This window comes from Bos indicus x Bos taurus, chromosome 6 (assembly GCF_003369695.1).
Source record: "Bos indicus x Bos taurus breed Angus x Brahman F1 hybrid chromosome 6, Bos_hybrid_MaternalHap_v2.0, whole genome shotgun sequence".
In the NCBI taxonomy this organism is placed as follows: Eukaryota; Metazoa; Chordata; class Mammalia; order Artiodactyla; family Bovidae; genus Bos; species Bos indicus x Bos taurus.
In genome coordinates, this window is record NC_040081.1 from 67,359,871 (window position 1) to 67,385,431 (window position 25,561).

General features: G+C 38.2%; 1 protein-coding gene across 10 annotated transcripts in view; it reads right to left on the reverse strand.

Moving 5' to 3' along the window:
* Nucleotides 1-25,561, reverse strand: part of FRYL (FRY like transcription coactivator) — a 269,105-nt gene that overhangs the window by 52,746 nt on the left and 190,798 nt on the right. For all 10 annotated transcript variants that reach the window (XM_027544457.1, XM_027544458.1, XM_027544459.1 and 7 more), the window contains 13 exons: nucleotides 24,212-24,407; nucleotides 23,341-23,465; nucleotides 21,367-21,424; nucleotides 18,978-19,069; nucleotides 16,737-16,909; nucleotides 15,180-15,340; nucleotides 14,521-14,631; nucleotides 13,319-13,473; nucleotides 12,913-13,012; nucleotides 10,293-10,461; nucleotides 5,942-6,201; nucleotides 5,425-5,565; nucleotides 1,684-1,852 (listed from right to left, as the gene is read on the reverse strand). In XM_027544457.1, the coding sequence (XP_027400258.1) occupies nucleotides 1,684-1,852; nucleotides 5,425-5,565; nucleotides 5,942-6,201; nucleotides 10,293-10,461; nucleotides 12,913-13,012; nucleotides 13,319-13,473; nucleotides 14,521-14,631; nucleotides 15,180-15,340; nucleotides 16,737-16,909; nucleotides 18,978-19,069; nucleotides 21,367-21,424; nucleotides 23,341-23,465; nucleotides 24,212-24,407 (1,910 nt within the window). The remainder of the gene's footprint in view (nucleotides 1-1,683; nucleotides 1,853-5,424; nucleotides 5,566-5,941; nucleotides 6,202-10,292; nucleotides 10,462-12,912; nucleotides 13,013-13,318; nucleotides 13,474-14,520; nucleotides 14,632-15,179; nucleotides 15,341-16,736; nucleotides 16,910-18,977; nucleotides 19,070-21,366; nucleotides 21,425-23,340; nucleotides 23,466-24,211; nucleotides 24,408-25,561) is intronic.

A 25,561-nucleotide genomic window follows, 5' to 3' on the forward strand; every position in this document is an offset into this window, starting at 1 on the left:
AGGTCTCCAGCATTGCAGGTAGATTCTTTACCAGCTGAGCCACAAGGGAAGCCCAAATGAGATGAAGGTGATTTTAAAAAAGGAATGTACTCTTAATGACCAACAGAGTAAGGAGTCAACAGCAACAAAGTTAGGGATGTTTGAAAACAAATGGACAAGAAGTAATTAAGGTCAAAAGAGCTGAATCCAGAGCTGTTAGTGGAGGAAACAAGAAACTTCTGTATCTATATTGTTAAACCTCCAAAAGACTTAGGAATTAGTGGCAACAGAGTACCTCTGGAAGCAGGGGTTGAAGCAGATGCTAAAAATGGCAAGAATGGTTGAAAATCTGTTTCAGAAATAGCTGGGCCCCAAGAGCTACCCCTCTACCTCTTGTAACTGGGTAACTATCTCTGCTCACTTGAGGTCTTCTTTGATGACAATAAATCAGAGGATTTCTAGACTAGGGCACACCATCCACAGGGGAAGGAGGAAGTACTTTACTGAGGATAAGGGAACTAAGTGGAGATATACACACATACGTAACTTGAAAAGACATACCTCCCTGCAACCTTCTTAAACCACTGGGCTATCAGAAGGCTGGAAGACTGCAAGTGTGTTTATCTATGGATTATACGTATCAGTACACACACAAACGCACACCCCTACATCTTCTACTCTAGGCAGAGGATTGGAAGAATTTTCTCTGGGGAATCTGATTAGTACAAGAGAAAAGACCAATGGACACTTACATTGATGAAATCATTGTATAAAAAACCATATCAACAAGTTCCATATATACCTACAGACCATCCAGTCAAATCTTTAATATGCCACTGTTTATGAAAAGACAGATCTAGAATTGGTAGGCTTTTGAAGACAAAATCAAAACAAAGAAACAGCAATATAAAGAAAATAGGAACTTTCCCAGGTAGAAAGCTTTATCAAATATAGAAGAAGGTAGTCCAACTGTGAAACATGAATAGGATGCTCCTAAAATTTTTTTAATTAAAAAACTCTCTTTGGAATTAAAAATATTTTAGCAGATATAAAAAATTCAATGGAAGCATTATTAGAAATCTCCTAGAAAGTATAACAAAAAGATGAAACCAGATGACAAAAGTAAATTATAAAACACAGCATGAAAGATCTCTAATTATACAATGTTATTAACATCACAAAAGCATTTAATATAAACTGAGTGACAAAGAATTTCATATAAATTTAATCTACAACAGTCCAGATATTTTATCAATTTTCAATGGATGTAGTTTCAACTCAAAATATTATGATAATATAGATATACATAAAAGTAAATACACTCACATGATTGAATACTATGTATAATATATGCTCAAATAATTATAATATGAAATTACACAGTAATTTCAATAAGTGAGCAATTCCGATATTTACATATTAATTATATCCATTTATAAGAGCATCTGTTGTAAATGGACAAAATGGATATATTCCAGTTCTGAATAGGTATATAAATGTTCCCTTTATCACATTACAAATCCTTACATTGTCAAACCTTTCTACTCATATGAGGATTTACAAAGTTCTGTCAAGTTAATTACATCTATGACTTAACATTTGAGTGTTTTCTCTAGGACGTTGAAAGCAAACGCCTGCTAAAATGAACAGTTGTGGAAAGCTTCTTTTTGCATACAAAGTAATCAGTTTTAAACGACTTCTCACCTGAGGTGACAGAAGGGATTTTATAGCTGGAAGTGATGCGGTAATAAGGGGGGTTATCCATGTGAGTGACTCCGGAACTGACAGGGTCGGTCAGCTGTAGTTCACTCACCAGTTCTTCAAGCAACTGCATTGTTTTGTCTCTACCTAAATATACAATAACTTTCTTCACCTGTCACAGAAAAAATCGTTTGGAAAAGAAAAAGCACAATTTTTATCACACAAACTTGTCTTGAGACAAATTTTATCAGAGTAAAGTTCAGCTTTAAGTAGTAGATGAATAAGCACAATCTAAATTTGAATAGACACTGATTAGCAATTAGACATTAATCAGCTTTATAAGTACTCTTCCCTTCAGCCCTTAATATTGTATCATTAGGATGACCTAGATATACTGCTTAGGCAATGGCACCCCACTCCAGTACTCTTGCCTGGAAAATCCCATGGACGGAGGAGCCTGGTAGGCTACAGTCCATGGGGTTGCGAAGAGTCGGACACAACTGAGCGACTTCACTTTGACTTTTCACTTTCATGCACTGGAGAAGGAAATGGCAACCCACCCCAGTGTTCTTGCCTGGAGAATCCCAGGGATGGCGGAGCCTGGTGGGCTGCCCGTCTATGGGGTCACACAGAGTCGGACACGACTGAAGCGACTTAGCAGCAGCAGCAGCAGCAGCAGCAGCTATATTGCTTAATGGTGTCCATAAAGTTATCACTCCCTTTACTTATTTTTAGAAAAGCAAAAGATCATTGCCTTTTTATAAATCAGTTTCTTTTTCAATGGAAAATGAAGTGAAAGTCACTCAGTCATGCCCACCTCTTTGTGACCCCCATGGACTATACAGTCCATGTTATCAGGGTTGATCTCCCTTAAGATTGACTGGTTTGATCCATCTTACTTGATCAATCATACTTGATCAAAAAGTATGTTTTAGTAGTATGTATTATTGAAATAGGCTGATCAATTAGTCAGTGATCTTTCTTTTTTCTCCCTTTTTAAACCTTAGTACTTAAAATGTGATCCTCGTAGAACATGCATTATTATCTGGAGCTTTCGGGAAATACAGAATCTCTGGCCCCACCCCCAACTCCAGAATGAGAATGAAAACAAGATCCCCCCCAGCTGATTCACGCTGCATTCAGATGTGTGAGAAGCTCTGTTTTACATCACCCCTGGACAAATTTTAAAATATGCTCTATCACATCACACCAGAAATCTGATAATGGTTCTCTGATAGTTGACCTCCCACACAGCTCTAGATCTATCCAACCTGCTGTACTTGCTAATTCTTTGTTCTCAAGTTCAGTCTTCTCTGATCACATCAGGTACATTTCTGCCTCTGTGTCTTTGCTCTGACTCAGGACCTCTGAGATGATACTCATGACTCTAATCCTGTCAAGTCTTCAAGCCCCACCTCCCACTCCAGCTGCAGGGCCTGTCAAGACGCTTTCCTGGACTTTTCATCAACAGCTCTGGGTTAGAATTCCAGCTCTACAGAGATAGACCTAAATAGCTATGTGACTTTGAGCTATGTCACTCTTCTCACTACCTTACTTTATTCATTGTAAAACAGCAGTCATCTTACCAAACTCACAGATTTCTTCCAGGAATTAAGTAATGTAAATGAAGTGCTTGTACTTGGCCTATAAGTAGTGCTTGCTGCTGCTGCTGCTGCTAAGTCGCTTCAGTTGTGTCTGACTCTGTGTGACCCCATGGACAGCAGCCCACCAGGCTCCTCTGTCCATGGGATTCTCCAGGCAAGAACAATGGAGTGGGTTGCCATTTCCTCCTCCAAATAAGTAGTGCTTAAGAAGTGATAATTAAGAAATTATTATTATCATCATGAAAAATAGCTCTTTTAAAATTTCTGGCAAATGGCAATTCTCTGAATTTCATCTTGAAAAGTGAAAGTGTTAGTCACTCAGTTGTGTCCAACTCTTTGTGACCCCATGGACTGTAGCCCACCAGGCTCCTCTGTCCAAGGAATTCTCCAGACAGGAATACTGGAGTGGATTGCCATGCCCTTCTCCAGGGGATTTTCCTGACCCAGGCTTGAACCTGAGTCTCCCACACTGCAGGCAGATTCTTTACCATCTGAGCTACCAGGGAAGCCCAGGAATTTCATCTCGGCTTCTTGGAATTACAACTTCATGCCTGTTTCTAGTGCCAGCCCCAACTCAGTCATTCATTCATCCAATTAAGGGGAACTTCCTGTGTGTCAGGCACTAGTCTAGGCTCTGACAAGGTGGCAATGAACTAAATTAAGATTCCTGCTCTTTTTTTTTTTCTTTTTGCTGCAGTGCACGTCTTACAGGATCTTAGTTCCCTGACCAGGGATTGAACCCAGGCCATGGCAGTGAAAGCACCAAGTTTGAACCACTGGATTGCCAGGGAATTCTCAGATTCCTGCTCTTAAGAGCTCAGAATCTACTGGACTAACTGAGGCAAAAGTAATGAGGCAAAGAAATAAAATATACAGTGAGTTCAATGATAAGTGTTAGGAAAACCAATGAAACAGGGCAAGAAAAAGAAGAGTGTATATGTGGGGGCAGGGCATTTGCAGATTTGAACTAGATGACCAGCAAAGGTATCAGTGAGAACAGCCATTTGAGGAAACATCTTAAGAATGTGCAGAAATGAGCAACTGACTGTTTGGGGAGAGAGGAAAGCAAATGGCAAGGTCCCTGGGTGGGATGCCTGAGTGAGAGCCGGGCAGCAGAGGGTTCAGCATGACCCAACGGCAGCGGGCTTGAAGGGGACTGTTAGGACGTGTGGTCAGACAGCTAATGTGGGATCATGTTTTGTACTACACACCCACCTTTCTCCAAGTGCTTCTCAATGCAGATTATTGTGACATGCCTTCAGAACAAAGCTTTCAGTAATCAGGTTAACCCAGGAGATGTTGGGTAAAGCAAGGCTACTCAATGGTTCATTTCAAGGAGGATCCAGAAGAACCTTTAGAGCAACACTCTGCAGAGCTAGTTTTCTGTGGAACATACTTTAAGGAGATGCTACCCTGTGTCTAACAGTTATATCTACATATACACACATGTCTGTGTGCATGTCAGTTTAACCTTTGTGCTTGATAGTTCCATAGTATTCTCTTGAGCAGATTTAAGTACTGTTCTTTCTTCAGAAGATAAAGACTGTGCATTATTCACTGTTTATCTCTTATCATGATTTTTCCTGCTTCCAGAAGCCTTTAGGGCATGATTCTATAGGTACTGAGCTCTCACTTCTCATCATGCTCTAATATCCCAGTGTCAGCTGCTGACAGGAAAAACTACTAACATCTCTCCACTTTCATATTAGTTTCTGTCCAATATCATCTCGAATCCTCTCAGACAGTGGTGGCTCCAAAGTTATCCACTCTCAGGACTCTGCAGTTTTCCTCCGTAGCCCTTACCATGACTGTACATCACTAACCTAGTGATTTATTCATTAAATAAATTAGGTGTAGGTTCAAAGAATAAAATCTGTAGCATCCATCAGATTATAATGCCCAGAACACAGAAGAGCACTTGACCTGTAGTAAAGCCAGGCAATATTTATTAAATGAATCAATGAATAGCAATGAATAGCAATGAATAGCAATGAATCCATGTGCTATTTCCTGATTGTCCTCCTCCTGGCCCCTGCTTTGCCTCTGCTGTTCTACGGCTGCCCAGATTCTGACATCACAAGACACTGGCTAAGTATACTTATACATATATACATGAAAGTGAATGAACTTGAACACATACGTAAGGCAAGAGGCTTGGTTCACTATTTACTCCACAAATGCTGATCAAAAAGTGCAATATTATTTTCAGGTTTTTCGGCCAGCCATCTGCGAGCGTGGTCCACACGTTCTCCACCTCCGACCAGGCCAGCTCATCACCATACTAGATACAGGAAATACAGCACACACTTCAGCAGCACTTCAGTAACAACCATCTATTCAATACCAAACTCATAACATCGTGAAATATTAGAAAATAATGCTTTGACAGACAGCTTTAATCTTCTTCACACTGTAGAGAAATAATCTTTTCTTTCAACAAATCTAAATACAAATATCATTAATCACATATGATTTTAGCTCCATTCCCCAAAAGATATTTTATATCTGATGTGAAGCTTTTTTTTTTTTTTAAAGAAAGGAACTTATTTATAACACATACTTGTTTGGATTATCTAATCTCATTGTCTATTTCTAACCTGTTTACTCCTCCTAACTCGGTAATTCTGTGCAGGAACCACAAATACAAAACCTGTTACCTTTGCTGTCATGTACATCAGATTATTCAGAACCATGGCAGTAGCTTGCGGGGATCCCCAGCCTTCTCCTCGTAACCAGCGCCTGCTAGTCACCATCAGTTCTCGGTCTTTTAAGGAATCGTCTTCATCTTCATCGTGTCGCCTTGCTGTGGGCAAGGGTTTCAAATCCACCAGCTCGATGTTGTTCATCCAGGGTAACAGGTAGTGCAGCATGACCTGTCTCCCAGCAGGGTGAGCTGTCTGAATTCTCTGGCTTATCTCTGTAGTTAAGGACAAGTCAAAGAGGGAACAACTGTGTAACTGTGCTTTCCTTTGATTTGTAATGAATTTAAATGTAACTTTTTAATTCTGAAAAAATAACAAGCCAGATTTTATTCACTACATTTAAGAATTATGAGCATTGTTTCTCCTTTTAATAAACCTGACCTTGATGACATCATAAAGAAAAGGAAACAGCTAACATACACCACAGACTTAACTTTTATATAAAATATCTCTGGTAGTTAAGAAAAATAAATGCACACTATTGGTGAGTCTGGTGTTAACTGCTATGAAAATAGTGTAATGGCTCCTCAAAAAAATTAAAAATAGAACTACCATATGAGTTAGAAATCCCACTGCTGACTATATATCCAAATGAACTGAAAGCAGGGTCCTGAAGGCCTAGTGCACAGTAGCACTATTTACACTGGCCAAGAAGTGGAACCAATCCAAATGTCCATTGCTAGACAAATGGACAAACAAAAATGTGTGTTTTGACACACACATACACATAATAGAAAATTCTGCAACTTTTACAAAGAATGGAAATCCTGTTACTTGCTACAACATCAAAGGATCACCTTTGAGGACATTATGCTAAGTGAAAATAGCTAATCATAAAACCACAAATACTGTAAGCTTCCACTTTTATAAGATCCAGTATAATCAAGTTCAGAGAAATAGAAATCACAATGGTAGTTAACAGGGCTGGGGGAAGTTCAGGAAAAGGGGAGTTTACTGTTTAGTAGGTATAAAGTTTCACTTCTCTAGGATGAAAAATTGCAGAGATCTGTTTCACAACAATATAAATACACAACACTACTGAACTATATAGTTAAAATGATTAATGTGGGAAATTTTACAATATGTGCTTCTTAACAAATAAACCTAAGATAAAGACAATCTTTATTCACAGATTAATTTAAAGTGACCCATGAAAAACCTCACATGTTTAGGTTCTATCTAGGGGAGACTCCTATGAAGTGCTTATTACTTTTACATTCATCTCATATAGTGCTCATGATAAACTTTGTGAGGTGGACAGTTCGAGTAACGTGTGCAAAGTCAGAAAATGATCAAGTGGCAGAGGATTCAAATACAAGGTTGATTCCAAAGCCTATGAGTTTTTATATACTGTTTACTCTCCATAAATCACTTTAAGTAAAAACCTTCTCTTTCCTCAAGCCCCCTTTTGCCTGGGTCTGGGTCTGAATTCCAGTTCTACCACATATACACAGATTGACCTAGGACCAACTATCAACCTTTGATCCTCACCTTATTATTCTCTCAGAAGGTAACAAAAGTAGTTGTGTCACGGAGGTTTTTTTTTTTTTTTTTTTTTTTATGTACAAAACCTCTTTGAGTCCTTTATTAACATTTGGGGATGTGCCATACGTATAATTAACAGCATCACACCAGCTACAGAAGTACAGATAACCAAGAATGTACTTCGGAACAAGGATCTCAGAGCAACTTACAGTGTTGCCTGCTCTGCACCTCCACAAAAACCCAACTCTGACACACGCAGGACAGACAATATAACAATTTCACTTTGAAATGGTTCTTTAGAAAATGACGAGAATTGGCAGTTCAAACCCTTTAGAGTGAAATGTGGCAGGTCTTTCAAGTGCCATGGCACTGCTTTAGAAGGCCAGCGTGGGCATCTGAAGGTCAGACAGAGTAAGAACCAACTAGGGCGAGGGGAAGAGGTTTGATTTTCAGTGTACAGAGAGAACAGATGGTCCAAGTGGATACTTTCAGTTCAGGCTCAGTTTGCACAAACTCAACACAGTGCCAACAATCTGCTCAGTCCAGTGCCTTGCACACATTTATGCTCAATTCCAACTTTTTAGAAGAACCCTTTCTTTTTTTAAAGTAATTAGTTTATTTTAATTGGAGAATAATTACAATATTGTGGTGTTTTTTGCCATATATTGACATGAATCATCACATGTGTCCCCCCATCCTGAACCCCCCTCCCACCTCCCTCCCCACCCCATCCCTCTGGGTTGTCCCAGAGCACTGGCTTTGAGTGCCCTGCTTCAAGCGTTGAACTTGCACTGGTCATCTATTTTACATACAGTAATATACATGTTTCAATGCTATTCTCTCAAATCATCCCACCCTCGCCTTCTCCCACAGAGTCCAAAAGTCTGTCCTTTACATCTGTGTCTCTTTTGCTGCCTTGCATATAGGATCATCGTTACCGTCTAAAAGAATCCCTTCTGTTAACAGGTCAATATTATTACCACAAGTATGAAATATGAGACCTGGATCTCTGAATGAAGAGATCCTGGCTGAGGGATTTTACGTGTGTATGGGAGCCAAGGCCATGCCAGCACCCACTGCCATCCTGACCAATTCCATGACCTCTGAGATACCAGGGACTCCTCTCTTCTGTGCTAAAGCCACCAGGAAAAGCCCAGGAGCCTCCGAGAAAAGCCTAGCAGCAAAATTAGTGGAGACAGCGGTTACTTATCTGCTTCCCAGGTGACGCTAGTGGTAAAGAACTCACCTGCCAAGGCAGGAGACTTAAGAGACTCAGTTTTTATCCCTGAGTCAGGGAAGATCCCCTGGAGAAGGACATGGCAACCCACTCCAGTATTCTTGCCTAGAAAATTTCATGGACAGAGGAGCCTGGTGGGCTCTGTAGGGCTGCAAAGAGTCAGACACAACTGAAGTGACTTAGCACGTATGTGGTTACTACTTTGCACTGATGACCATCCACGTCCATCCTGAAAGGGATGTCGGGACTGCGGAAGTTGGGAAGAAGGAAGAAGCGTGATTGCTGCTATTTACCGGTGCAAACCTAACACGTGTGCTGCTTTAAACACTGAATGTTAGGAGAATTTAAGTTGTTTTTTCCCCCAATCAGATCAATTAGGGGTGGGACTCAAACTATCTCCACTGCTAAAATAGGCACTGTGGAAAGATGGGCCAAGAAGGCGGAGGCCTCTGTGCCTTGAACCTGAATGAAAGGTTCAGAGCCCTGGTATCTCCTGCATAACAATTCTGGTGCATTTGCAGCACTAAGATTAGAACAGGATCTTACTGAAGATGAAGAAGAGAAAAACTAGCTAAGAGTCTTTTGTATTATAACTAATAAAACTTTTCAGTTAAAGGATTTATAAGCACTATGGAGGCATCTGCAATAGTGTGTTCATCGACCAGAAAGGCTCAAGCTGGATGAGCTCCCTAATTACCTTAAATCTGAGTCCTGGGAAACCCATATATATACATATAGGACATCTTGCTTGACACACAGCCCATGCTTTAGAAACTCAAGGCAGGAATGTTTTTTGGACCCAAGGAAAGGAAACTGGACCAGGAAGCAAGGTGGGTCCCTAGCTGTAGTTCTGCTTAAGGCAGTGCAGTATGTTCTCCTATGATTAGAGGTCTTACTTACGGAAAGAAACCTGTACCCTTATCCCTGCCCATTTATATTATTAAAAATAGACCAATATACAAGATAAACTACACACTAGAAGATTCAGGAAGTTTTATGTCTACTAAAGGAATATTTTCAAATTGCCTGTGAAGCCTCTCCTACTGCTGCTAAGTCGCTTCAGTCATGTCGGACTCTGTGCGACCCCATAGACGGCAGCCCACCAGGCTCCCCCGTCCCTGGGATTCTCCAGGCAAGAACACTGAGGTGGGTTGCCATTTCCTTCTCCAATACATGAAAGTGAAAAGTCAAAGTGAAGTCGCTCAGTTGTGTCCGACTCTTAGCGACCCCATGGACTGCAGCCTACCAGGCTCCTCCATCCATGGGATTTTACAGGCAAGAGTACTAGAGTGGGGTGCCATTGCCTTCTCCAGAAGCCCCCTCCTACTTTGTTTTATTTTGGCTAGTGTGAGGTGGAGAAGAGAGGTCAAGGTTAGAATCCCTTTAGAGATCTTTAATAAGCAATCTCCGTATCATGGTAGATCAGTATTAAAGAGTTCATATTAAAGGAAAAAAACCTCTCCTATATAAAGACAGGTTTTGTTTTAATTCAACCTCAAATTTCATAGATTTACATTTCCTAAAAGTAGTTTTTTCAAAATGGTTGCTGAAAAAAAAAACTACTAGCCAGTTGAACAATCATACCTGAGAATATGGCGAGAGTTAGCTCGGGATACGCCCTTGCTAACTCTTCGGACAGCTGATAGTAAGACACGGAATACAGATGCGGCAGAGGGGCCAGCTGGCTGAGGACGCCGTCCGTTCTCTGGACCTCCAGCTTGTGAGCATAGCGAAACATCTTCGGTTCCAGGATCTACAGGAATGTAACCCATCCATGTAAGCTTTTGTGGGTCCTCTAAATTTCAGCTATAATTAAAAACATAAAATGTTCTCCCAAGAAACATTATAGTTTAAAAGCTATAGAGTTGTATACATTGTAAAGTTTCTTGGATGCTAATCTCTAATTCCCAGAAATGTTTGCAAAAGGTCTCTAATTCTTGTTCTTTGTAATTCCAAATGAATACTAGAACAGAGGGTTATAAGGATCAATTTATCTTTCTTTCTAGCACTTAGGGAAAAAAAAAAGTACCAGTCCTGTTGGGGGCCGGCGTGAGGCACTCCGCCCATGGCAAAGGTCATGAGGAAGGAGGCTTGACATACGCAAAGGCAGAATCGAGCCTCAGGAGTCCCCCTGGAAATTCTCGAGCATCTACCCCCATAACCAAAGTCTGCCTACTTTACTACTTTGTGCTCTCCCCTACACCTCTGACTTTACGGGGGGCTGTCCCCCACCACTTCTTTCGGAGAAGGAGTTAACTTAGAGCTCCAGTTAATAATAATTCCTGGGCGTGATAGGAGTGTTTCAACCTACAAACTCCTCTGAAGGTTCTCTAGCCTGCCTGACAGGCTTGTCCGGCCACATGTGATTGCTCACAGCCTCCCAACCGTGAGAGGCACGAGATGCTTTAAACCTTCTAAAAACAGGTTCCTTAGAAAAGTTAGAAAACCATTAGTATAAGTATAGTGGGCTGATTAGAAATTGTATTGGTGAAGGGTTTTTCATTTGTTGAGCCAATGTTTGTTGCTAAGACTCCACATCCCCTGCCCTTACACACATTAATGAATATATAGAAGAAATAAGTATTAACCTTTGATATAAATCACATTAGACCTTAGGCCAAGTAAATTCTTTCCTTAACTAAAACCCACTACAACCTCACCCTATAGGAATGTAACTTTATTTGGGTGGCATCTGTTTTAAGAATAATCACCCTTGGAGAAAAAAGTATTCTGGTTGACTGACCGCTGTCACAAGGAGAGGGTCATAAATTGTCAGCAGGCCCCCCTGGCCAGAAGATGATGTAACACCCCTAAGACCTCTGTATACATTTGTGTGAAGCACCTGACTTTAATAAAAGTCAGGACTGCTGTCCCCGCGTGACTTTTGTATAACATCTCAGTGTATAAAAACAGACTCTGGAAAATAAAGAATTGGGATCAGTTCCTCGAAATACTGGTCTCCCCATGTCTCTCTCTCTCTCAAACTCTGGCTGAGTCTCCATTTGGAGTGCGGAACCTGCCATGCTTACTAATTATGCCTGGGCTTCTAAGATCCGACCGGGCAGGCCTCAGTGTCTCCTCTCCTTCGGGAGAACGGAAGGACGCCTGCGGCCTACGTAAGTGGTGCAAGCTTCTTGTCTTAAAGTTTTATTGGTCTCCCACGTAAACCAAGCTACTCAGCCTCTTTTCTCCACTGAATTTTCCTACTGAGCTATCCTCATTCTATTACTCTTTATATCTTTGATGAATATTTAAATAGTCGCCGACGCCATCTACCCTTCAAATACCCTGGATCAGCCGGGGCTGGACCCCGGCACAGTCCCATCTTGATAAGCTCTGTAATTCTTTACAAGACTTTAACATTCCTTGTGTTGAATGCCAGTAACATAGTTTGAAAATAACTTCTGCAACTTAACATACAATTATTTGAAGAAGATTTATCACTTTTCCAATTCAAAATTATGACTATATAAAAATATGCATATGTGAAAAAAAATCTTCAAACCTATTTTGCTTAATCATGGATTAAATATAAAATACAAGCAAAAAATTCTTTTGATATTATACTATACAAAGAGCTACATCCCTCAACCTTCTTCTTAACTAATAAAGACACTAGGGTATAATTCTTAAGATGATCCCTCAGAACCACTTCAAACCCTTTGGGAAAATGTGCATCTCCTTGAATCCCATTCTTAACCTTTGGTTAAGAATGAAGAACCACATCCTACCATCAATGGATATAACCACATATCCAAGTGAAATGTCTAAGTTATTCATCTCAGTCTAATAAAGAAAACTCACAAAAGGTTATCATAAAAGAGCTAATTACTTTTCACTTGATTCTCCAAAACAAACTGACTCACATTATTCTCATTTGCTCAACAGAAACAGGTGAAGGCACACAGAGGCTCTAACCACTCAACTTTTCCAAGTACTCAGACACACAGAGGCACACACACAGGTGACTGTGGGGGTTATCACACACAATCCTCTACAATACACTCAAAACTTTGCATTATTTGTAGACTTAAATGACCCATATTATCTTAGTCTTCTGTTTCTAATGATAATTAGGAATCATACCATACATCACTATTAAAAATAAAGATGAACATTAGCATACTTTCAAGGCAAGAACAGATTGCTGTGCTTCGTTAAGTCCCGAGTAAAAATATATTTTAATTAACGTTTGTTTACAAACCTGTAAAAGTTGCATAGCAACTTCATAGATACTTCGAGAAGAATCAGCGGCTTTAAACAGTATCAGATTGAGGAGCATCACTGTGTCACACTGATAATCCCTAGGGACAAATTTCCCATGTTAGATAAACAATGTTTAGAGGCTTTCACACCAGTTAATAAACATGATATGATATAAAGGGAAGGATGCAGGCATGCAGAGGCTAAGCCTATGAGGTGACTGTTTTTTTTTTTTTTAAAGGCAATAGGTAACAACAGGTGCATGGTAATCATTATCACCATTTGGTTAGATTTTGTTCGAGTTTAAGGTAAGAAAATATTGGTTTATTAATATCGCTGAGCTCAAAAAGACACATTCTGTTTTTTAAGAGATGCTAAATAATGAAAGATAGCAAAAGCTAGAGTACCTGTTCTGGAAAACATTGGCTATGGCTTTGAAACAACCGGCTGCCACTCTCTTGGAACCAGTGTAACAGCGATCCACCGCCCAATACATCAGGTTGCTCTGATCCGGGTTCAGCTCCAGCAGTAATGTAACTGCCTCACAGCCCAACTGATGAACCTAAGTAAAGGCCACAGAATTGCCCAGGACAGAGAAAGGGATGTATTATTTATCTACTCCTCTTAATTTCAATTAAAATAATACAGTGCATATATTTATTGTATTTCATCACAAAACTCAAGTCTCCTTTAGTTCAACTCTTTCTGATTTTATTCAACCAGCAGAAAAACCAGCACAGAGAAATTAAACGTGGTCTCCTGCTTTTTATATAAGACTCTTAGTCGTACAATTCAATTTTCCAGCAGAGCCATGGAGGTGGCTGATGAATAGGAACAGTGATTAAGTGCTTTTAGGAAAATGAGTGATTAACCTCCCCAGCTATTTTTGTCAAAATTTATTGTTGTTTTTGATAGCCCAATACAAAATACATTTCTTCCAGGGGGAAGAAATGTAAGTCTTATTTTAAATTGTGAAGTCTGTGTTTGTATGGTATAAGTAATAAGGGGGGAAAAGTGATTAACTGGAGAGTCACCAAAGAAGTTAAACAGAGCAAATAGCATATTTCTTACATGGAGCTTAAAGTATTCCACAATTATATTCTTTTACTGATTTAAAACCGTTTGTGAGATAAATACACACTACTATATTAATCCTCTAAGAGGGAAATTAAAATTATTTAAATGAGAACTAAATAAGAATTAGAAATCTCTTAGTTTATGGTATGCTATTTGGTTTTACCTAATATGTTTTGGACCCATAATTCTAACCTATCTTATTTCAAAAAGACATATTCAGTGAGCCATACAATAACTCTAAATGATGCAATGTGTGTGTGTGTGCGCTCAGTCATATCCAACTCTCTAAGACCACATGAACAGTAGGCGCCCAGGCTCCTCTGTTTATGAAATTTCCTAGGCAAGAATACTGGAGTGGGTTGCCATCTCCTACTCCAAGGGGTCTTCCCAACCCAGAGATGGAACCTGCATCTCTTGCATCTTCTGCACTGACAGGCAGATAATTTACCCCTAGTGCCACCTGGGAAGCCCCCCAAATAGTGCAACGCAGTGGTAATTTACTACAGAATTTTAAGGGAACTGTCATAATTACCTTTTTGTCCAGAGAGTCCAAAATGTTATCCAACCATTTGTACAAATAGCCATCTGATGAAAGTCCTACATTATCTGCAACAGGGCCACAACAGAGTACAGCAGACATAGCCTTCAAACAATAATATTAGAATTACATTTAAAACATTTCAGAGGTTACATGTTGATTGCTTAATGAGAAGAGGCAGGATATTTTACTCATGCTTATGTAGCCACAATATCTTTGATTTTTTTGTTTATAAAGAAAAGCATAATAGTAACTTTTGAAATGAAGAGATTTACCATGAGCAGTACATAAATATCATGATACTACATTAGACATGCAGTTTGAACAGTACTGGAGGTGAAGGGGAAAAAAAGATCAAGAGAAAGTACTTAAGTAAGAAAAAAAATAAGTATTTTTTTGAGGCAGTCCTCAATTCTTTAAGAATATGGCTTCCAGTTTTCATAGATTCTGGAATATTTCTACATTATATTTTATGCATTTAAATAAACTTCCTGTATAAGTGTTTGAATACAGCAGGCAAATATATATTCTAGTACTCTTAGGTACTCTGAAGAAATCCTGATCCTTTTTATAACACCAGGCACTGAGAGAGAAAAAAATTTTAACTCCACTCTTAACCTAAGAAAAAAGAAGTCAGATTTTTAGGTAAATACCTTCAGTGCACAGTACTGATGTCTGTTAATTTGCATATTTCTATCACTGTATCTGTCCAAGGGTGTAAACATGATGCTAAAAGGACCTGCCCAGTGACTGAACAGCATAAACAGACTGTGACGAAGGCTCTGTTGAGGAAAAATGCTTCTTCTCTGGTGCACTGTAAATAAAAAATAGGTGGAAAAAATTATTTCCATTTCTTCTTCCCTTAATATGCACGTCAATTTATTTGTTATTGGATGGTGGTGATGTTAGTCACTCAGTCGTGTCTGACTCTTTGCAACCCCATGGACTGTAGCCCACCAGGCTCCTCTGTCCATGGGATTCTCCAGGCAAGAATACTGGAGTGGGTTGTCGTTCCCTTCTCCAGGGGATCTTCCTGATCCAGGGATTGAACTCAGGTCTCCCGCATTGCAGGCAAATTCTTTGCCGTCTGAGCCACCAGGATTGTTACTGGATACATAATATTATATAAAAAGAAAGCAAAAGTTTTCATTTTAACCTACTCCCAACCTCCACAGTAACAGAAATTATTTACATATATGCATATCACAGGAACAGAGCTGCAGTGTACATTATCATGTTAAGTGAGATGCAGTGTTATGTGAAATACAGCATCTTGCCAAGTAGAAGTGCATGGCAGTCACAATGCTACTGAAGGCTGACAGAGCTGAGCATCAGGACCCTGCTTCTCCCTGGGTTGTTGCTGGCTACGTGTTAACCTTGGCCAAAACATTAACACAACATACTTCTGGATCATGATTAACCAGTAAGAAAGGGCTTTGGACTATATATACTGTTTTCAGCTATACAACAATCATTACATGGAATCTTGATATATTGATCAAGACAACAAGGGAGCTGATCTACTTGCAGTAAAGTGTGAGGTCTGGAGTTAAAACCCACTCTGCTGCCTTTTGCTGCTGGTTTAGGTGATCTCCCTTTAGGTGATAACCCTTCCCTGGTGGCTCAGAGGATAAAGCGTCTGCCTGTAATGCGGGAGACCCGGGTTTGATCCCTGGGTTGATCCCTGGGTTGGGAAGATCCCCTTGAGAAGGAAATGGCAACCCACTCCAGTATTCTTTGCCTGGAGAATCACATGGACAGAGGAGCCTGGTGGGCTACAGTCCACAGGGTCGCAAAGAGTTGGACACAACTGAAGACTTCACTTTCACTTTCTTTCTTTCTTAGGTGATCTCCAAGGAATCTTTCCACTTAAAAAAAAAAAATCTATTCTACAAGCTCTCTGCAGCAATCCTTGTTGAAGAAACTCAACAGTATCATAATGAACCAAAGTAGAAGTTGTAGACAAGTGTTGAGTAATGGATTAAATCATATCTTTACATTAGTGAGCTTCAGATCAGACAATGTAGAGGAAACCATGCTCTTTTCCTCTACAGAGCATCATTTACCTCTCAAGTTCCAAAAGTTACCCTGACATATTTTTCAAATGTTTACAAGTTGCTTGTCAACTTAGATCACCATTCCTCAGGGGGAGAAAAATTATGATAGTCTCTTAATATTCATTTATGGGTTTGAGGAACTAAAAGTCATACCTGGAACATTCTGAATGATATTCGCCACTAAGGCACTAAAATGGCATCGTATATCCTTCAGTGTGTCAGAATCTTTTTCATTTTCTGCTTCCAGGAGTTGTCTAGTTAAATCTACGTATTCCAATAAAGTGTTGTTGAGGAAATGTGTTTCAGTATCAAGGCCACCACTTGCACTGAAAATGTGGAAGAAAATTCATGTTAAGGAAAACATGATTTTAAATTATAATTTAAGTCAACATTATTCTCTCCATCAAAATATATGGCTTTTCAAAATAAAATTATAAGGAGACACAACGGGAACAGGAAGGATCAGTTTAGAAGGTAGAAAGAAGAAAGACTAATTGTGTACATTTACACAGTTGTCCTACATAAACATATTATGCCTTTAGCATAATCAATCAAATACCCATCAGGTACCTATTCTCAGCAAAAATTACTGCTATTACTGGGGATACAAAAATTTAAGATAATTCAAGTAAGACTGTTGGTTTTTTAATCTTCTATTTTAGACCTTGGAAGTTTCTTCAAGAATCTCTACAGGAAGATTCTCTTTGAGGCCAGGGTTCTGGGCCTAGAGTCCACTGACTGCAAGGAGGTCACTGGTGAAAGAGTCCCAAATCCTGGATTCCAGTCTTGTTCCATCAGTTATTAAGTATGTGACCAGTAGGTACTTGAGAGTGTTTTACCAATAGTAATTTAGTTAACTTTTCCTTGTTATATTTATTTGAAAATACCTCTAAAGTTTATGATTCCAAAAGTAAAAATGCTCTTTCAATAGCTGCAAATAGTTTTTTTTATAAACATCCTAAAGCCATGAAAATAAGAGTAAGGAACCACAGTGATTGTACAGCATATTAAAAATATCGGTCTATGACTATAAAAATATGTTGAATGTATTCATGATGAAACTCTCCTTTATTCCTTAAGTGAGTGTTTTTAAACTCTGGGTCAACACTTCACAGTGGCTGGGAAACTAACATGGTAGATTGTAAGCTGACTCAGAATAACTGAGTACCTACTATGCACCGGGCACAGAGGATCAACTGATTGAACAAACTGAAGAGCCCTGCCTCCTGGCCATTTCAGAATTCATCTTTTTTTCCTTAAGCGAGGAAAAAAAAAATGTCCATAATAGTGTTCACTTTATCTTGATTTCTCTTGGGGCAAAAAAAAAAAAGACAAATCCAAAAATAAAACATGCAACTGCATTATTAACATTACAATAAAAGCAATAAAAAAAGAAAAAATATTTAGATGTATTTTAGGTTAATTTTTTGCATCAGGTTCAGCAAGTGTCAAATTCATTTTGGCTAACTTCCATTGTTTTATTTTTGTGAAGCAACAAAGGAAAAAAAAAAAGAATGATGCTTCTTTTTTCTTTCATTTGCTTTTCATTTACTATAATAGTAAATCAATGGTTTAGATTCTCTTTGATTAAAGCTATATTTTGAAAGCACTTGTGAAAAACATTCGATATCAAAGGTGTTAGGTGCACTCAGAAATAAATGATCAGGATAAATGGTAAAGTAACAATAAACACTATACTTGCTTATTAATATTTTTTTCCTCAGGATCTTTTCTGGAAATGGTCAGAGTCATTTTTTCCCTCCTTCAATGGTCAGGCAACACCATTATGTTTCTAGGGAAACAGTTATTTCCCTACATAAAGCTGATGGAATTTTCCTCAAGGCCCTGGCCTTAGGGTCAACAATAATTTTAGGTTTTATGTTTTTTATTTGTAAAGGATGGAAATAGAAATTATGTTTTTGGATTTCATAATTGCTCTAAGCACAATAGATTAACAGTTGATTGAAGTAAATTTGCAGTTTTTTAGCCTACATGAAAGGCTAAACTTTCATGTAGCCTTTAAATAACATGATTTTTACAACTCTAGAAAAAACAGATCTTGAATATGGTAAGACATAGTTAAAACAGACACCCATCCCTGGAAAAAAAAAGCTTGCTGTTTACTGCCTAGATTACTAGATCTCAAGAAATATTAAAATCACAAGGACATTCCACTCAACCTTTGCCTGAAGCAATCTGTACAAGTGGTAGTTCTTCAATATATTTTTTAGCCATGGGCTAATGTATTAGATACATCTTTAGTAAATAATATTTATAGTGGTGCAGATTTTTTGTTGTTATAAAGGTACTTTTCGGTTTTTATATATTTTCTGAGGAAAAAAAATATGCTCTCTAATAAATTACAAGTTTTAAAAATCAAAATCCAATACCTACCTGTGACTAATGACACCAGCATCTGCCAGCAGTTCAAATATTCGTACCAGTTGTACTCGTAAAATATCTCGACGCCTGCGCCGTTTCATATTCTATTCCAAAGATAACAAAGATACTAATTAAAAGTCCTTTAAGTAAGTTGACAGAAAATTTGCTGGTGTAACTTAGAAGGAATACTGGGAATGCCTTACGAGTTTGGAGGCTTGTTAGTTTGCTTCTGAAAGGTAGATGTCAGACAGTCTAGGGGCTATTACATCAAAAAGGTATGTGTAGATTAATTTGAAATTAACAAGACAAATAAAATCAAATGACATTTTATATAGTAATAAACTTATGAAGGGAGAAATAGAGTTAAGTCCATAATTACTTTATGGTTACCTTTAGGTCAGATTTGCTAATCTGACAACTTTAGAGGAACTGAAACAGTAAACTATTCCCTTTGGATGATAAAGAATCCCTAAGATGCTCCCAATAATATGACAGAAAAAAAAAAATAATATGACAGAAGGAGAGGGAAAACATTACAAAGGGGACTAAAGAAACCCCACAGATTTCACTCATACCATGATTTTTCACTTATCAGTTAATTCTGACACACAAAAATACAAGCAAAAAGAAATCCCTTTGATCATTATGGTGTGAATAAATATGTTTGTCCTACTAAGGCCAAAGTATTAATGCCTAGAATAATAGTCGTAACATCTCAACTTGATTCTGCTTCTAACAGGAACCAATATAATGGTAAGATATAATAAATCTCCTGTATCACTTTCTTCTTGAGCTCATCATTTCATTCATGATGTAATAGAGACTAATAAGAATTAGTCTTTCACTTTCTTGTCTACAACCCAGTTTTCTGCCTTCTAAAACAGGCCAGTTGTGGATAACCAGTTCGTTAAATTTACTGCTTCTTTGAGCTCTTAACAAGTTTGCTGCAATTCATACTGAATGAAATGGTTTCTTAACAGTGCTTGAGGATTTCTGCAGTTTCAGTTGATTTGCTTTCATTCTGTGTTCATAGAAAGACTGTGAGTCTAATGCTCTCAAAATAGCGCACATTCAGACACATCACTGTGCATATCTATTCCCTTGCTATGATGACTTTTTGTCCTGAAATTGATTAGTATACATACTGCCACTTAATTTTATTTCCAATTCTACTTGCACTGTAACCAACATATTATTTTTGAAGCAAAAATCTAATCAATTACAAAATGGAGAATTATCACTACTCCACAGGGCTGAATTAGAAAAAAAGGAAGTGAAGAATTACAGATGCTGTCATAAGGTCCCCATACAAAGTAGCTACTGTCATCTTCCTCTCTTGTTAAAATTCCTCAGAGGATTGCCATTGTTAATAGCATTCTAATTCAGTGTTCTACATCAGACTCATCTAAGGTGCTTAAGAAAATAGATTTCTGGGCTCTACTCCAGGGATTCTCATTGAATAGGCTAGGCCCGGGAATCTATAATTTTTGCAAGCTGTCTGGCTAATTCTCAGATTCTACTGCCATATGGGGACCACTGGTCTATTGGCTAAAGCTGAAATCAGGGGCTTTATCCTTTCACGTGATAGTTCCTTTCTTGCTTTCCAGCCTCACATCCCATCACTTTCCCCATAACAATTACAAAGAAAAACGTGCAATGTCCACATTTTTTAAAAGTAAAGTTTGCAAACGCTGTTCCCTATACCTAGAATGTCTTTCCCTTGCTTGTCTACTGGGGAAATATGCTTCAGAAATTCACCTCAAACGTCACTACCTCAACTAAAAACCTTTCTCTTACTCCACAGGCAGAACCAAAGGCTTTCTTCTCTGTAGCTCATATAACCCTTTACCTGTTACTTGATTTGTGTGCATAATACATTGTTGTAATTATAGATTATACATCATCTGTTCCACAAGAACTGTGATTTCTAAACGTAGCTCAGAACCTGACGTGTAGATGTGGGGTTCTAGACCTGGGGTTGGCAGAATACAGCCCTCAGGCCATATCCAGCTCATTGCTGCCTGTAACTGTAATAGAGCCACACCCACCTATTTAGCCATCTAGGCAGCAAAACTGAGCCGCTGCAACAGAGACAGGATGACCTACAAAGATGAAAATAACTATCTGATCGTTTACAGAGATCAGTGGACTCTGATCTAGACTCTGACCACCCTAACTTCAGGTAGAGAAAATTTAACATCTGTATTACAGAATGGGTTTCTGAGTAAGACCTCCTGGGGAGTGGGGATGGTAGTGGTTTCCACATGTTTTAAAAATGTTGAAAATGGCACTAGACTTATTTACTTCTGAATTTCTAAGTTTTGTTTTACTATATAGAATATAGAAGCCAATTTTCAGTGTTTGCCAAATAAATATTTAATGATATAAAAATACAGTTTACCTCTGGCCTTCGTTCAAGCGCTTCTTTAATTATGGGATGTAATTCCTCTATTAGTTCCCTACAAGAAAAATAATATACATTCTTTCAATTAATAGCCAAACATACAATCTGACCTGTAGAAATATGTAAATATTAATATAATGATATAACCTGACAAACGTTAACCCTAATCTTACTGTTTTAAACACAGTTTTTATTGTGTGTATGTTTTTTGTTTTTTGGTCATACTACATGGCTTTACGGAATCATAGTTCCCTGACCAGGGATCAAACCTGGGTCCTTGGCAGTGAAAGCATGCAGTCCTAACCACTGGAACGCCAGGAAGTCTCTGTTTTGTTTTGATTGTGAAATAACACACACACTCTGTAGAATATGTGAAAAACAGGAAAAATGGCATAGGCCACTTATTCTAATTTGTAGAGATAAATACCTGTTCAATCATTTACAACCCATATACAGTTTACATAGTTGAAACTCTAACATACATAAGATAGTATCCTTTTATCTTTAATTAACACTAGTATAAGCACTTCCACATGCCATTATTTAATTTGTAATACTCTAGTATTGGGTTGAATATGGTAATTTTCCTAACCATTTTCAGTTATTACTGACTCTTAAATTTTATCTATTAAATAATGTCCAGTGAACACCTTTATGTATTAATCTTTGACTTCAATTCTAATTATCTCAATAGGATTAGTCCTTACAAATGAAATTATCAATCAAAAGGTATGAACTTCATGAAAATAATCTTTTTTTGCTTATATTCTGATTTTAAATTGTAAATGTACTCACTGTAGAAAATTGGGAAAATACAAAAAAAAAGAAGAAAATAAAATCCATCTGCAATTTCATTGTCTATAGAAACTACTGCAGACATTCAAAGTATCTGCTTCAGAATTGTTTCTATTTATGTGGATTTGTGAAACTGAGATAATTTTTGTACCTCATTGTTTTCTATTAGCACAACAGTATATCTGCTTGTCCTAAAATAATCTTCCAACACTTCATTTATAATGAATGCTATCCAGACCTACAGATATGATTTATTAACCTATTCTCTGTTGTATATGTTACCTTGGAGACAAAACATCAACCATTACACCATATCAATAGAGGACAACCTCAAAAGAAAAAATTCAGGATCCAGAACTTCCCTGGTGGCACGGTGGATAAGAATCTGCCTGCCAATGCAGAAGACACAGGTTCGATCCCTGGTCGAGGAAGATTCCACATGCCATGGAGCAACTGAGCCCATGCTCCAAAACTACTGAACCGTGAGCACTCTAGAACCTGCATGCTGCAACTGCTGAGCCCACGTTCTGCAGCAATGAAGCCTGCACATGCTAGAGCTTGTGCTCCTCAACGAGAGAAGCCATGGCAGTTAGAAGCCGACACTAGGCAAAGAGCAGCCCACGCTCACTGCAACTAGAGAAAACTTGCACAAAGCAAGAAAGACCCAGCACAGCCGTAAATAAATAAATATTTTTTTAAAATTCAGGATCTAGTCAGCAATAACAAAGAAGAAACTCAGGCAAAAACGAAGAATTTGCTTTATGATTGTGAAAAACATCAAGAATGATATAAAATATGTATATAAATAATTCTTTTAAAAATAGTCACTCTCTTGAACAAGAAGGAGAAAAACTATTTTTAAGCAACAGAATCACTATGTAAGACAGGAAGGAAAATATTGTACTTTTACATGGCATTTGATAATCTCTAGAACATGTTTATGTATAATATATGATTTTCATAATCATTCTTTGAAGAAAATAGGGTAAATGTTAAGCAAAATTAGAAAATAAAGGTGCAGATAAATTAAAGGACCTGCTAAATGTTAAATGGCTAGCTAGCTGGTAAAAGTCAGGATTGATATGAAACTATCTGGATAAGTATGCTACCTTGCCTTCTCAAAAAGTAGCCACATTTACTATTCTACTACATACAGAAACATATAAAGATAATTACCTAAATGCTCCTGGGTTGGTCCTGCCAAGACCTAGAACAAGGGATTCAGTGATTTCCATGCTCTCAGAGCGCATCATTGGAACTATGTGCTTAAACAAGGATGAAGGGGATGGGATGCCAATAATCTGAAAAAAAAGATATTATATTTGTAATAGCCACTAATGATAGTACATTCAAATAAATAATGACATTTCAGCAATATTTGGTCACAGACAAGGGAATAACGACATTTTAGAATGAACGGTGCTTCAGAATTCACCTCTAACGCACATAATCTTAAAGGGTCACTGTGAATTTGCTGACTACAAATTTGTTAACAGAAGTGGGATTTGCAGGCCTCTGAATTTCTTACAGACACTCACTATCGTGTAATACAGGCTGACTCCCTCCCTTAGCTTATTTCTTTTGACCTGTAAAAATAAGTAAAAACAAAAAAACTACTTCTAAAAGAATCATCAGTGTTAAAGTTAAACACCCAGTATTAAGTTTTGTCAATTTCCTTCAACCATCTGATAATATTTTATTTCATATCATGGAGACCATATCACTGTTCTTATCAAGTTTTTGTCCCACTACATAATTTAGGGAAATTCTAAAAGAAAACGTTATATATTATTGGTTCCAACTAAGCATCCATTAAAATACTGGATTGGCCAAAAAGTTTGTTTGGGTTTCATACGCTCCTATGGAAAACCTGAAGGAACTTTTGGGCCCACGCAATAGTAATAGGGATTTCTTGAACCATTTTCAGTATTAGTCCATGTAACTAGTGCACTTTTCAATAGAGTTACTTTATTGTCCTTAAAAAGAAATTTTAAAACATTCCTTTTATGCTGTCATTTGGGTTCAATGACAGAACTAAACAACTTACTTTAGAATCAATGCTGTAGCCACTATCAGGGGTGGACGCCAGCGTCTCAGGCGGAGAACACCTCACAGAACCCGCAGATGTTGAGGATGCTGCGGAGGTCGCTGCACTGCAGCAAAGAAGCAGGTAGTTTCTCCACAGGCCAATGTATGAGTCACTGCTTGTGGTAGTATTTACTTTCTTAGCATTGATGGGGCTACTGAGAAAAAGAAGAAAAACAGGTAGATGTAAATAACATGTGTTTTTAAAAGTTTCTTTTAAACAAAAGCTCCTCTGTCCATGGAGTTCTCCGGGCAAGAATCTGGAGTGGGTGGCCATTCCCTTCTCCAGGGGATCTTCCCGGCCCAGGGATCGAACTCGGGTCTCCTGCGTTGCAGGCAGATTCTTTACCATCTAAGTTACCAGGGAAGTCCAACTAAAGCTAAATTTCTACCAATTTAGGGGAGATGATTAGCATAAAGTATTTATTACTACTACTGAATCCCTGTGGAATAAGATATAATGAGTAAAATACAAGATTGAAAGTTAAAACATTATAGGATCATTTTAACATAATCTATTATTTCTGTGGGTACAGTTAATATTTTATCAGGTCACATTTGATAACTTATTATATATACTCAATGCAGAGGAAAAAAAGTGAAAACAAAATGAAAATCACCATTAATCCCACACCAAAATAAGCTGATGTCCTTTTCATTATAGGGGACTGGAATGTAAAAGTAGGAAGTCAAGAAACACCTGGAGTAACAGGCAAATTTGGCCTTGGAATACGGAATGAAGCAGGGCAAAGACTAATAGAGTTTTGCCAAGAAAATGCACTGGTCATAGCAAACACCCTCTTCCAACAACACAAGAGAAGACTCTATACGTGGACATCACCAGATGGTCAACACTGAAATCAGATTGATTATATTCTTTGCAGCCGAAGATGGAGAAGCTCTATTTAGTCAGCAAAAACAAGACCAGGAGCTGACTGTGGCTCAGACCATGAACTCCTTATTGCCAAATTCAGACTTAAATTGAAGAAAGTAGGGAAAACCACTAGACCATTCAGGTATGACCTAAATCAAATCCCTTATGATTATACAGTGGAAGTGAGAAATAGATTTAAGGGACTAGATCTGATAGATAGAGTGCCTGATGAACTATGGATGGAGGTTTGTGACACTGTACAGGAGACAGGGATCAAGACCATCACCATGGAAAAGAAATGCAAAAAAGCAAAATGGCTGTCTGGGGAGGCCTTACAAATAGCTGTGAAAAGAAGAGAAGCGAAAAGCAAAGGAGAAAAGGAAAGGTATAAACATCTGAATGCAGAGTTCCAAAGAATACCCAGAAGAGATAAGAAAG